At 39.2% G+C, this 13,348-nt stretch overlaps 1 protein-coding gene across 1 annotated transcript in view; it reads right to left on the minus strand.

The window, feature by feature from the left end:
- Positions 1 to 5,098: 5,098 nt before the first annotated feature.
- LOC112262882 (MLX interacting protein) overlaps positions 5,099 to 13,348 on the minus strand; it is a 53,056-nt gene continuing 44,806 nt past the window's right edge. Inside the window, 7 exon segments of the mRNA XM_024438705.2 lie at positions 5,099 to 7,780; positions 8,593 to 8,722; positions 11,111 to 11,234; positions 12,198 to 12,325; positions 12,621 to 12,728; positions 12,895 to 13,010; positions 13,295 to 13,348. The exon segment at positions 13,295 to 13,348 is cut by the window's right edge and continues 19 nt beyond it. Of these exon segments, the coding sequence (XP_024294473.2) occupies positions 7,659 to 7,780; positions 8,593 to 8,722; positions 11,111 to 11,234; positions 12,198 to 12,325; positions 12,621 to 12,728; positions 12,895 to 13,010; positions 13,295 to 13,348 (782 nt within the window). The 3' untranslated portion in view covers positions 5,099 to 7,658.

Genomic DNA, 13,348 nt, shown 5'->3' on the forward strand with positions numbered 1-13,348 from the left:
GTTAATCACCTTAACTTGTGACTAATGGGGAATTTAAACCGTGAAGGATTTTTAAAAACAAAATGTGCAAGATTACATCTCACATTACACTTTTTCTGTGAGCGGTTTTATTCTAAAATGCCTTCTATTTCTCATATTCTAGTGGACATGGATGCAATGCATTATTTGCAATGCATGCAAAGTTATTCCTATTCAACCATGCTCATTGGTTTTATCACCTGATTCATCAACATCACATTTGCAGTGATCATGGAGGAAAGTAGTAACATAGTGATACCTTCCACTTGCAAACCAAAGTCTGCTAGTAAACACTACGCTGCGGTAGGAAAAATACTACAAGATTGCTTCGTAGGTTATGGGATTGGAGTCAGAAACTAAAAAACTAAACAATTCCATGTAGGTACATTTCCATGTTTGAAATAGAAATTAGTCTCATTAATTCAAAAACTGTCAGACATCACTAGACAAGCACTCATTTACACATCTTCAGAAACTTGTGCCATGCATCTCACTCGAGGTAAGACACTTAACACCACAGTAATATAGATGCCGCAAACAAAATGTTTATTTTTCATATTTCTTTATACAAAGAAAAAAAAACTAATCTAAGAGAGTATTCATGGGCAATTCATAGACTTTACAAAATGTCTCTAAAATCCTGATTTGGTAGGATATGTGGAAGTGGATTCAGATTTTTAGATTTTTAAAAAATCATTAAAATGGACAACAATGCAAAGAGTGACATTAAATGTTCACCGTTTGTAGTAGTCAGTCAAATCTATTCTAAAAAGGAATGCATTAGGATTTTCATAGTTATTTGATTTACCTCATTGTTGAACAGGTATCTTTCTATGTGAGTTTTGTTTAGGACTACCAATATCTTTCATTGCAACATTGTTGATCGTCAGCACTGCCTCAAGACCAATGGGCCAAAATCACCTGAAAAAAGCTGCAAAATCCAAAACTCTGAACTGGCTTGCATCTCGAACACAACACCTGCTTAAAGAATATGTAAGTAGTGGACATCAAATGTTATTTGTCACATGCGCTTAATACAACATGTGTAGGTAGACCTTACCGTGAAATGCTTACTTACAAGCCCTTAACCAACAATGCAGTTCAAGAAATATGAACTATGGACATGGTTATTATATTGTGTAAAAGTGAAATAATGGAAAGAGCTTAGGCCTGTATAATATTTGGTAAAATTATTAAACAAGAAAGAAAACATAAGCTCTGAAAAAGAAAGACTGTAAAATGGTGCTTAAATCCAAAATGTATCTTCTCATTAGGTTAACAGCAATTTCCAGGGAGAAGACCCACAACTAAATTTGACCATTACAGACATCATTCTGCCTGTGACGAGTGTCTCTGCCGTTAGATCCTCCTGTGCCATCAATGGATACCTTAGACAACTGAAACAAATGATTCAGCGAGATGATTTGACTGGAGACTCAGAGAGATTCATATCTCAGACTGAAGTCATCAGGAGCCAGTTCATAGCAGCCATGGATAATCAAAACTGTGTGAAACTAGATCTGGAGAAGCCAGGCGACAGTTCATACAAAAGGAAATTAATGGGTTACAAAATCCTTGATAACGTCTACAAGTGGCTGAAGGGATACTAGCAAAACACAACAAGCGTCCTTAGACTAGTCTTGTTCTTTGGAGGATAAAGGATAAACTTGATATATTTATTTATTCATTTCAATCTATTTATTAATTAATGTATGTATTACTTTTTCACTTGTTTACATAGCATATTTATTTATTTGTTCATGAACCTATAGTAAATGATGCTGTTCATTTGACTTCCCTGCACTCCGTTCAAAAAGGTCCAGTTAAGTGCACAGGGGAGCAGCGGCTGCATAAGGTTTTTCCGAAAGGTTTTTATTAAAACTCATTTTAAAACCAATAGTCCATTTGTTTACAAACCTTTTGACTGTCATGCTGCTCTTGCATGTTGTGTGTAAAATAAATACATTTTCTTTTTTTCAAAGGAAAGGCCATATGTTCCCAATTTAATAATTTTGTATCTGAAGGATTGAATTACTTAAAGGAAAAACACAATATAGATAGCCATAGGTTTTCACATTTAGAAAAATGAAATATGATCAACTTAAGCAAGAAACAGGTTGACTGGGGTAGGCCATCATTGTAAATAAGAATTTGTTCTTAACTGACTTGCCTAGTTAAATAAAAAGGTTAAATAAAAAATGTAAATAGTCTAGAAGAAGTTCAAAAACTTAATAGCACAATGTGATCCAGATATGACTGTGAAGGCAAGGGCTGGTTTGGGGTTGTTTAGGGTTATAATGTTGAATAAGTAGTATGGCGTCATACTGTCCAGGACATTCTAGATGAAAAGGCATAGTTTGAATTCTGAACATACCAGTTCTACTGGTTGTGAAAACTGGAACCACATTAGTGAAATATTGCAAAATAGTCCTATATATGCCAGAATAATTGCACAATAGTTTGTATACTCAAGTACCAGCAACAATGTGAATATCTCGTTCCATTACCTTCCAGTCTATTTAATGGGAATGTATTAATTACATTTATTAATACATACATTTATTTGCATTTCCTCAATTTGCATTCTGGGATGTGAATTAGGTTTATTCACAGTACTTTAAGGGTATAGTCCTTCCATTGACATACTTCCTAGACTTGTGACGTGCCGTCGGGAATGTTCTTGGGGACCTTCAATGCTGCAGAATGATGGAGGCCACTGTGTTCTTGGTGACCTTCAATGCTGCAGAATGATGGAGGCCACTGTGTTCTTGGGGACCTTCAATGCTGCAGAATGATGGAGGCCACTGTGTTCTTGGTGACCTTCAATGCTGCAGAATGATGGAGGCCACTGTGTTCTTGGGGACCTTCAATGCTGCAGACATTTTTTTCTGTGCCTCAACACAATCCTGCCTCGGAGCTCTATGGACAATTTATTGGTTTTTGCCCTGATATGCACTGTCAACTGTGGGACCTTATTTACAGTAGACAGGCGCCTTTCCAAATCATATCCAATTAATTGAATCTGCCACAGGTGGTCTCAAATCAATTTGTAGAAATATCTCAAGGATGATCAATGGAAACAGGATGGACCTGAGCACAATTTTGCATCTCATAGCAAAGGATCTGAACACTTATGTAAATAAAGGTATTTATGTTTGTTATTTTTAATAAATGTGCAAACATTTCTAAAAACCCTTTTTTTGCTTTGTCATTATGGGGTTTATTGTGTGTAGACTGATGAGGATTCTTTATTTTTTAAATCCATTTTAGAATAAGGCTGTAATGTAACAAAATGTGGAAAAAATCAAGGGGTCTGAACTCTCTCCGAAGGCACTGTATATATATTCCATAAACGATCACTCAACCTTTGCACTTACGAAATTATTCACAATCGCTGATATTTCTCCACAGGGACATATTTACTAAATCTGTGTGTGAGATTTGAGTTTTCAGAAAGCCTGTGCCAAGTATGTTATTCCTACGACTACATTTTGAATCAGGACAGCCCCGATATCTGGTGAATAGTCAGGGAAGCCCCAACATCTGACACTCAAGTTGATCAAATTACACATCTCATTTACTCTCAATGGGAGTAGTGATTACTCACACAATAACAAAAAAATGACAATAAAGCAATTTCAATATGCATTTTCGAAAGAAAGAGGAAAGAAAGCATATTGGATGATCTTTATCTCAACCTGCACATTTATAAGCAAAGGTCTTTGCCACTTTGACCAGAGCTACACAACTATTTGACATGGGACTCTGTGGTGGTGAGAACTGAACGTTTATTTTTAACAATATGTTTTGCTTGAGAGGAATTTATATATTCGAGACGCTCAGTAAAGATGTAATCTGCGGTCTCTTAGACAAAACATTGCACAATATTGTTTGATCTTATAGTGAAGATAACATGGGTAGTGTAAGTGACTATAGTAGAAATATTCATGGTCTTTTAAGGACCAATAGCATTTCGATGATAAACTTACAGGTCAGATATGGGTAGTGTTGGAGACTAACTTAAGTGCCCTCTTTCAGTGTTTTACCTGTTCCTGTGCCTTACATCACAAGTAGCAGCCTTCCAATGGACACAGATGGCAACATATATGATGTTGCGTCATGGACAAAAAGAGTTGGACTACTTGGTATGTTTAGGAGCCTTTTCCTGAGTGTTAAAAGGTTAATGAAACTAAAACTCTATAAAGAAAAGCAAACAACATTAGCACTGATTAACTGTAAATCATTGCCTTCATCATAAATGCAATCAATGATGATTATATTGACACTGTAGAGCCTTTTAACAGTAGAAAATGACTTTCATTTCTCTTTCATATTCCACTAGAACCAGCCCGGGATTCTTCCCCCCCATACTGGGCCCAACCAGGTAGGCTGGATCCAGGAGCCGAAGATGAACGAGAAGATCACCGGAAAACATCTTTCTGCCTTTCTTTGTTATATGAGTGAAGCTGCCAAACTGAACATGGAAAAGAGGGTGATCAATGGACTCAATGAGGCCTGTCAACATATCAAAGACCTGAAATCCTGGATGTGCAACCAACAAGACTGCCAAGAAGTGTGCCAACTCCCTTTTGATGTGAACGACCACCACGAAACTCTTATGTTTGTGAAGAGGCTTCTCACCCTCTACACACAATGGTTGATTAAAGGAACAGAGTAATATACAATATGCCTACTTGAAGTCTAGCTTTATTAATAATTCATATTTATTTATGACATTTATTTATTCATCAGTGTGTACTGGTCAGTGTCTTAGCAATTGAACACTTATTTGGTTCCGGGTCACATTGAAAATACTGTTTTTTTGTCAAAGAATTGGCTGTATCATTATGTTATCATTTGTGTCATACAAGAATGTTACCAATTGTTGGAAATGCCATGTATTGTACCTGATACACATTAAGTAAAATGCAAAAAATACTATGTTCCATTCATTAAAAATGTTTCCGGAAATTGTACCGTTTGACATACTTCCTAGACTTGTGATGTGCCGTCGGGAACGTAAGAAAGTAGGATATTAAGGTTACCCAAAACACAGTACACAAGAAAAACACAAACCATATAGGAAAAAAAACTATTTTCTTTACTACAAGAAAGAAAATATTTACAACACTAACTTCTCAGAGGGAACAAACAGACAAGGACTTCCAAAAAGTAATCTCATAAATGAAATCTTCCTTAGACAAAATTGTTAATACTTGTTTTATAACTTAAACCATGTCATGATTCTTGACAGAGGAATATTTCCCACATAGTAACTGCTTTGCAAACAAAACAAGTTTAAATCATCATGACATCCATCTGCTCTTGCCCTTTGAGTATTTGCATAGCTCCAATTCCCTTAGAATGGAACAGAAATAAAACGTTTGATCTGAATGACGTTAGATGAATGTTAGCTGTGATTAGCCCTAATGCTGTCTGATTTGGACAATAATGTACATGTGGGGCTCAGAATCTTGATCTGTAACAATAATAGTCCCCAGTCATCGGGTAAAGGGGACTCCACTCGTAGAGTAGCAAAGGGTGCAAAAATTAAGTGATCACAGTTAAGACATGTACTAAGGCCTCTCAAAAAGCACACTATAAAACCCCCATAAAATATACATTCATGAAATAAACAACCAATGCTGCTAGATTTGACATCATTCAAAGTAAACTATTGTTGTGCATCAAGTAATAAATACAGAAAAATCATTAGACATCCTGAGGAGAGTTTACACAAAATGTGCTAAGACATAACAAACAAAAAAATAAGACACAAAATATCAAACTGCAACAGTAATACAGTATCCATGCATGTACCGTTCTGGGGTGCATTTCTCATAAAGGAGTAGTCTCTCTAGACAGATGGGATGCCTCCCAGAATGTGACAACGTAGGTTGGTGTTTCCAAGACTAATAAAGGAGAGGGGCGTAAAATGTATGTTCCTATATTAATTTCAATATGGCCTATAAAAGTTGCATCTTTGACAAATAAGATCTGAACTAGGAGAGACATGTATCTTTGAAAGGCTAGCTTGATTATGAGAAACAAATATAGAAGATACATACGCTATGTAACCTGTATGCTTATGGCTGACGCTCGTCTTCAGCTTAATGTATCCTAAATGTGTTTGTTTGGTGAAAGGGTACAGCCTAAACACTCACCAGCGCCTCCCTTAGCGGAACAAGAAGAAAATAGCAACATTCACCACATAATGTTTGAATGCTCCTATAACACAACTTTGTTTCTTTGTTTAATTGACTGAATGGAAGGTAGGCTGCAGCGTATGATGTTAAATGTACAGTGAGTGTAGTGTGCCCCCCAAGTGCTTCGCATTTGGTCTTCGGACCACTCAGGGTCCATTCCGTAAAACTGCATTTTCCTTAAGTGAAAGGTGAATACTATTCCATGAATAACCCTTGGCTTAACATTATCTGAGGATATTAGACTTCTGGTATGATTCAGTACAACCCCCCAAGAAAAGGGTAGAGTACCCAGGACGTCTGTCCACAAAGGACTGGGACACCCTCCCTCCCACCAGATGCATATGAGCTGAATGATGAGAATGAAAGACCAGTAGCAAATAGTTACTGTTGAAGGCTTTCATGGTACTCAAAGCATGCTGCCAATCAATGCTAAGCTTTTGGTTTGTTTTATAGGCTTTTTGATGGCAAGCTCAGTGTATCCACACTCATCGTCATACAACAGAGTAAACAACAGAACCAACTGAATCTCACTCAACTCCTTCAAGAGATATTTCCCTTTTAAGACAGTTCATAGGCCATCTTATACCTTAAATAATTTAAGAGCTGAATAAAAAACAAAAAGATAAAACAAAAATGAGGAAGTATGCTAAATGGTTGAAGCGCCATGTTATTTGTCTGCTGAAGTGATCCTGAAAACAAGCTGGTAGTTCCCCTGTCAGCAGTGTTGAAGGTTACATTAACAAAAGAGCAACAAGGGCAGCAGGTCGCCTAGCAGTTCAAGCTCTGGGCCAGTAACTAAAAGGTTGCTAGATCGAGTTCCTGAGCCAACAAGGTGAAAAAAATCTGAGCAAGGCACGTAATCCTAATTGCTCCAGGGTCGCCTTTTACAATGGCTGAACATGGCCATGACCCCACTCTCAGAGGGTGTCCCAGGGAGAGTTGGGATATGCAAAAAACACAATTCCAATTCACACATGCGTATAATACACACTTGTACATATGTGAAATAGGACAAATATAAGCACCCACATTATTGCTGTGTTCAAAAAATGCTGTAAAGTTGTTCCATAGGTTGTGTGTATCAATCCTCCAAAGTAATGCACCGAGCCTGGGTTGTTGACAGCAAAGCCCAGTCGATGTGTAGGAATGATAGGTCAGTGGGCTGGATAAGGTCACGCACAAAAAGACCCTAAACATCATGTCCTGTTCTGAATGGTAATGGATAGGGTGGAAGACAGAGTAACCTCTTTGGATTACCTTTAAGGCAAACTAATGCTGGTGCTTTTCCATACAAATGTTTCAAGGTGTTTTTCAATCTGGGGAGGTTAGAGGAGTTTGTGGTAGGGGCCCTCAGTGACGGGCTCTACTAGAGAGTACTATGACCATGCCCTCTATCTGAACCCTTCTTCCGCTTCCTCTCTCCTGAGGGTGCGGCTAGGAGTCTGCGGAGTGCCTGTGGGTGTTGGTGACAGCCTGGGTGGCTTCATCAGGCAGCAGGTTAGGGTCAGTAAGGACAGATGTGCTCGTGCTGAGCTGCCGGAGAGTGCTTAGGACCACTGGACAACAGAAAGACCAATCAGCTATACATTCATCAGAGTTGACATTTTGTGTGACAACAAGTTACACAAAACAATGTCAAATTTTAAATTTCTCTCTCCATAAAATGATATATGAAACAATCATGAATGAATGAATCGGGAAGTGATGAGTGAGAAAGTTAGAGGCATAAATATCATACCCCTCCACAGACGGTCATGTGCTAGCTGTCTAGTCTGTGTTTTATAAAATGTGTAATAAGCATAACAATATGCATTTATATGAGGAATGAAACAAAGATGAAGACAAGGAGCTAGCATGCCTCAGTAGGGCTTCAGATTGTGTAGCTGACTCTTCAGGATCCTACTTCCTGCAGCATGCTAATCAGACAGTAGTAATATAACCTAGTGAAATGAACGGTCTCCAGCGAAGATAATCTCTGACGTCAACATCCCTCCCTCATATCATGAGATCGCTCCTCTGAGTGCAGGAGACAAATGTTGGCCAAGAAAAACACTGAATGTGTTCTTTCTTGTAAATAAATTACAGGAAAAGATTGTGGGTGATAGAGGTTGACAGATCATGACACCAAACTTTCCTTAGAAAGCATTGGGGGTGGAATGGACTTTTATACATTCTAAAGAAGGCAGTATAGCATAACGTCACACATGCAATCTAACACCTACAGAAAGACAGTCATTCAAGTAAAAATCATAGTGAAATGCCAATGGAATCATTAGCCTCACTCTCCTACTTTGACACAGCTACCATTTAATTGAAAACAACATGTGTGTGTGAGAGAGGTTTGGGGTGCTGCGTGGGGTTTACTTACTGGGCCTCAGCACAGGCAGGGAGCAGTGACAGTCCAGCCATTGCAGTGTGGTCTCGCACAGCTCCCCTTTGCTTGTGGTGGAGACCGTCCCATTGAAGGACTCAAACAGGGGCTTAATGATGATGCTGAACTAAGGATGGTGGGTCAAGGGTCAAACACACTATTGAGAAAACAGATCTGAATTTGCATCCTATTCCTTTCTCTCACTGACAATCAAGACAGATATACTCAGATGGCTCATGGAACAACCGTCCTTCAGTTAGGTCCAAAAGTATTTGGATAGTGACATGTTGTTGTTTTGGTTCTGTACTCCAGCACTTTGGATTTGAAATTATACAATGACTATGAGGTTAAGGTGCAGACTATCTGCTTTAATTTGAGGGTATTTTCATTCATATCGGAAATTGCAGCACTAGATATAAAATGCTAACCTCCCCTGTTGTTGGTAATGGTGAGAGGTTAGCATGTATTGGGGGTATGATCTTTGTGTCTCAAACTTAGTCACTCATCATTATTCACAATTCATTCAGGATAATCCATAATAATGGTAGCAATCACAAGTGTTCAGAAACTAGGGCCTCCCGAGTGGCGCAGCAGTCTAGGGCACTGCATTGACTCCAAAATGACATCTCATTTACCATTGGTTTCTATTGGGCCAAAATAATCTGAAACACAACCAAAACAAAGTACAAATGCATCCAAAAAGTTTATCAAGCTTGATTTAGTCATTGTGTGGTAGGATTATGGGATCAAATACTACACTTTTGACTATGTTAATACATACAGAGCATTCGGAAAGTATTCAGACCCCTTGACTTTCTCCACATTTGGTTACGTTACAGCCTTAAATCTCTAAGAATGTATTAAATTGTTTTTGACCCTCAATCTAAACACAATAATTACAAAGCAAAAACAGGTCTAGACATTTTTGCAAATGTACATTTAAAAACAAATGAAATATCATATTTACATAAGTATTCAGACCCTTTACTCAGTACTTTGTTGAATCACCTTTGGCAGCAATTACAGCCTCGAGTCTTCTTGGGTATGACGCTACAAGCTTGGCACACCTGTATTTGGGGAGTTTTTCCCATTCTTCTCAAGCTCTGTCAGGTTGGATGGGTAGCGTCGCTGCACAGCTATTTTCAGGTCTCTCCAGAGATGTTCGATCGGGTTCAAGTCCGGGCTCTGGCTGAGCCACTCAAGGACATTCAGAGACTTGTCCCATAGCCACTCCTGCGTTGTCTTGGCTGTGTGCCTAGTGCCGTTGTCCTGCTGGAAGATAAACCTTCGCCCCAGTCGGAGGTCCTGAGCGCTCTGGATCAGGTTATCATCAAGGATCTCTCTGTACTTTGCTCAGTTCATCTTTCCCTCAATCCTGACTAGCCTCCCAGTCCCTGCTGCTGAAAAACATCCCCACAGCATGATGCTGCCACCACCATGGGTCACCGTAGGGATGGCACCAGGTGTCCTCCAGGCGTGACACTTGGCATTCAAGCCAGAGTTCAATCTTTGTTTCATCAGATCAGAGAATCTTGTTTCTCATGGTCTGAGTCTGTAAGTGCATTTTGGCAAACTCCAAGCGGGCTGTCATGTGCCTTTTACTGAGGAGTGGCTTCCGTCTGGACACTCTACCATAAAGGCCTGATTAGTGGATGGCTACAGAGATGGTTGTCCTTCTGGAAGGTTCTCCCATCTCCACAGAGGATCTCTAGAGCTCTGTCAGAGTGACCATCGGGTTCTTGGTCACCTCCCTGACCAAGGCCCTTCTCCCCTGATTGTTCAGCTCTAGGAAGAGTCTTTGTGGTTCCAAACTTCTTCCATTCAAGAATGGAGTCCACTGTGTTCTTGGGGATCTTCAATGCTGAAGAAAGTTTTTTGGTACCCTTCCCCAGTTCTGTGCATCGACACAATCCTGTCTTAGAGCTCTACGGACAATTCCTTAAACTTCATGGCTTTATTTTTGCTCTGACATGCACTGTCAACTGTGGGACCTTATATAGACAGGTGTGTGCCTTTTCGAATCATGTCCAATCAATTGAATTTACCATAGGTGGACTCCAATCAAGTTGTAGAAACAGGATGCACCTGAGCTAAATTTCAAGTCTTATAGCAAAGGGTCTGAATAATGATGTAAATAATGTATTTGTCTTTTATTTTAATAGATTTGCAAAAAAGCTTTGTCATTATGGGGTATTGTGTGTAGATTGATGAGGATTTGTATTTATTTAAACAATTTTAGAATAAGTCTGTAACATAACAAATGTGGAAAAAGTAAAGGGGTCTGAATACTTTTCGAAGGCACTGTACTCTACACTCATAACCTGAAGTCTGAAAGCTGAGGTTAGGGTACTTTCCAACAGTCAAACGGTGGCTCTTCTTTGCTGATATAGAGCATCTTATCTAGCCATCTGATCTAAATAAAATGAACAAGCATAATATTAAAAGTAGCCTGATTGAATCTTATATTATTATGACAAAGTTATGTTCAATGTCAAGGATAAGGGTAAAAGGATACAATCCAAAACTTCCAGTTCTGAAGTGTGCGGCTCTTCACATACTCATCAAACTTCTCCCGCATGTGGTCGAAGCGGTGGCGTGTGATAGGCACTCCAGTAGCAGGCAGCTGCTCCTGACACACACTGTGGCACAGCAATAACATACAGATCAGATTACTATGTAATGTATACTGACACATGGTATCATCACATATGGTAGGGTGTATACCCACTCTGCCCAGATGCACTTTGGTGATGAAATTTTACTTCCTTATGTTATAAAATACATTTTACAGAGACAAAAAGTATTATTCATGTTCTGAATCATTCAGTGGGGACTTTAGCATATCATTAACAGTATTTCCAAAAAGTCAGATTTTGCAACCTAATACATCCAAAAACAAACCATGACCTCTTGACAAAGCTGTGCAGGTTTCTCTGAACAACGTGAGGATTTTACATTTTGTGGCCGTTCTTCAAAGTTGTTTCCACAGGTCGAAAAAAACTAAATTAGCATTGACATGAGCCAAATTAAATATAAAATACTTTGAAAAAAAATAATAACTTGGTATACGTTCAGTGCTCCGTTGACATTTCACAGAGACACGCTTGTTTTGTGAGAAATCTTTGAGAAATAACAGGAATTTAGAATAAATATGAAAAGCTTATCCTAAAATATGAAAATACTACGTTAAAATCAATATACATTTTTCCTCTATATTGTTTTATGTCCTGCAGATTCGAGAAGATGAGCTCAAATGGGAAAGTAGCTTGCCAGGTTTAATTCATGCATGCGATGCAATTTTCGCAATTTTTTACCACTATTTTTCTCTGGCCTCCATTTATTTATTCACCCTAATTGTGGCCACCCTGCAAGGGTACACACTCCAATAACTTTTGAATGGATTACAATAAGAGACGTGGGGTTTGGACCATTGGTTTTCTTAGAGGACTATATATATACAATGAACATATTTTTCCCATTGGTTAAAAGATGCGTTTTTGATTGGACACCCTACATGTGACTGTGTACCAATAATGAAAATGTTTCATGAACTCGTCTCCTCAGGGGAGAGTAATAACAGATAACAGTGAGGCAGTACGTACTTTATGGAGGCATTGATCTCCTCAATCTCCTCCCGTAGCCTTTTGGTCTCTTCCTGCATTTGCTGCCTCTCCTGCTGCAGCTTCGCAATGTAGTCAACGGTCTTCTGCAGCGTGCCAGCATTACTGATCTGGTATTAAACACAATAAGAATGGGTGGTGATATTGGGAAGGTCATGTAAAAAATATATATATTTTTAATAGTTTAAATAAAAGCTTTGGGTTGCATGTTGGAACATTCAACAGTGTGATGGTATCCATCTTTCTTTCATTACTTGACTATTTGTACCCTGCACCTGAAAATAACAGGATGTGCATATACAATGCTTCTGAACTGAACTTTAAATAAAAGCCATCAAAAGCTAGATTTGGAAGATATGAGTATGTTGACTCAGAAGACAGATGACAGACAGATAATGGCTTTACATTGGACTGGGACTTGAGAGTGGGAACCAGGCTGCTCAGTGTTTTGAAGCCAATGTTGATGTTAAAGCGCCTCTTCTGTTCAGCAGTGATGTGGGTCACCCTACGGCTCTGGAACAGATAGGGAGGAGAGACAAGTATCATCACAATGATCAGTGTCCACAACGCTTCTACAGCAGGCACCCTCAGCACCGGACCTGCTTGAAAAAGCTGAAATTATACACAGTCAAAGAAACACACAGAGAGAGAAGCAGACAGGCATGTGGGCTGATGATACCTGGTTGGACTCGTTCTTAGAGAGGGCTGTGCTGCTGCTGCTGAGGGGAGACTTAGGACTGGAGACCTGCTCTGACCCACACGGTGACCCCTGACCTGAGCCACACTCCTCATGCCCTGGGAGAGACAGATGATCCAGAGTTGCCAAAAACCATCACAAAGACTGCTACACCAGTGAGCACCAACTCACAAAGACAAATCAATAATGTTATGGAAAGCAGAAGTGCTCTAAACATTCCAAAACAATGTGTATGAATGTGTTACCATGCCACATCCTGTATGGCATGTAAAGTTATTAGATCGATAGCTTAGGTTAGACAGGAGGAACGTACCCTCTGACACTTGACTGAGGTTGGTGTACATGCAACAGAAAAAGTAAGGGCTTGGCGTATTTCACTCACCAGTACAGTCCTCTTTATTGATAATGAGCTGGGGCGACTTCGGAGTCTGTGGAA

Source organism: Oncorhynchus tshawytscha, linkage group LG12, assembly GCF_018296145.1.
Source record: "Oncorhynchus tshawytscha isolate Ot180627B linkage group LG12, Otsh_v2.0, whole genome shotgun sequence".
Classification (NCBI taxonomy): Eukaryota; Metazoa; Chordata; class Actinopteri; order Salmoniformes; family Salmonidae; genus Oncorhynchus; species Oncorhynchus tshawytscha.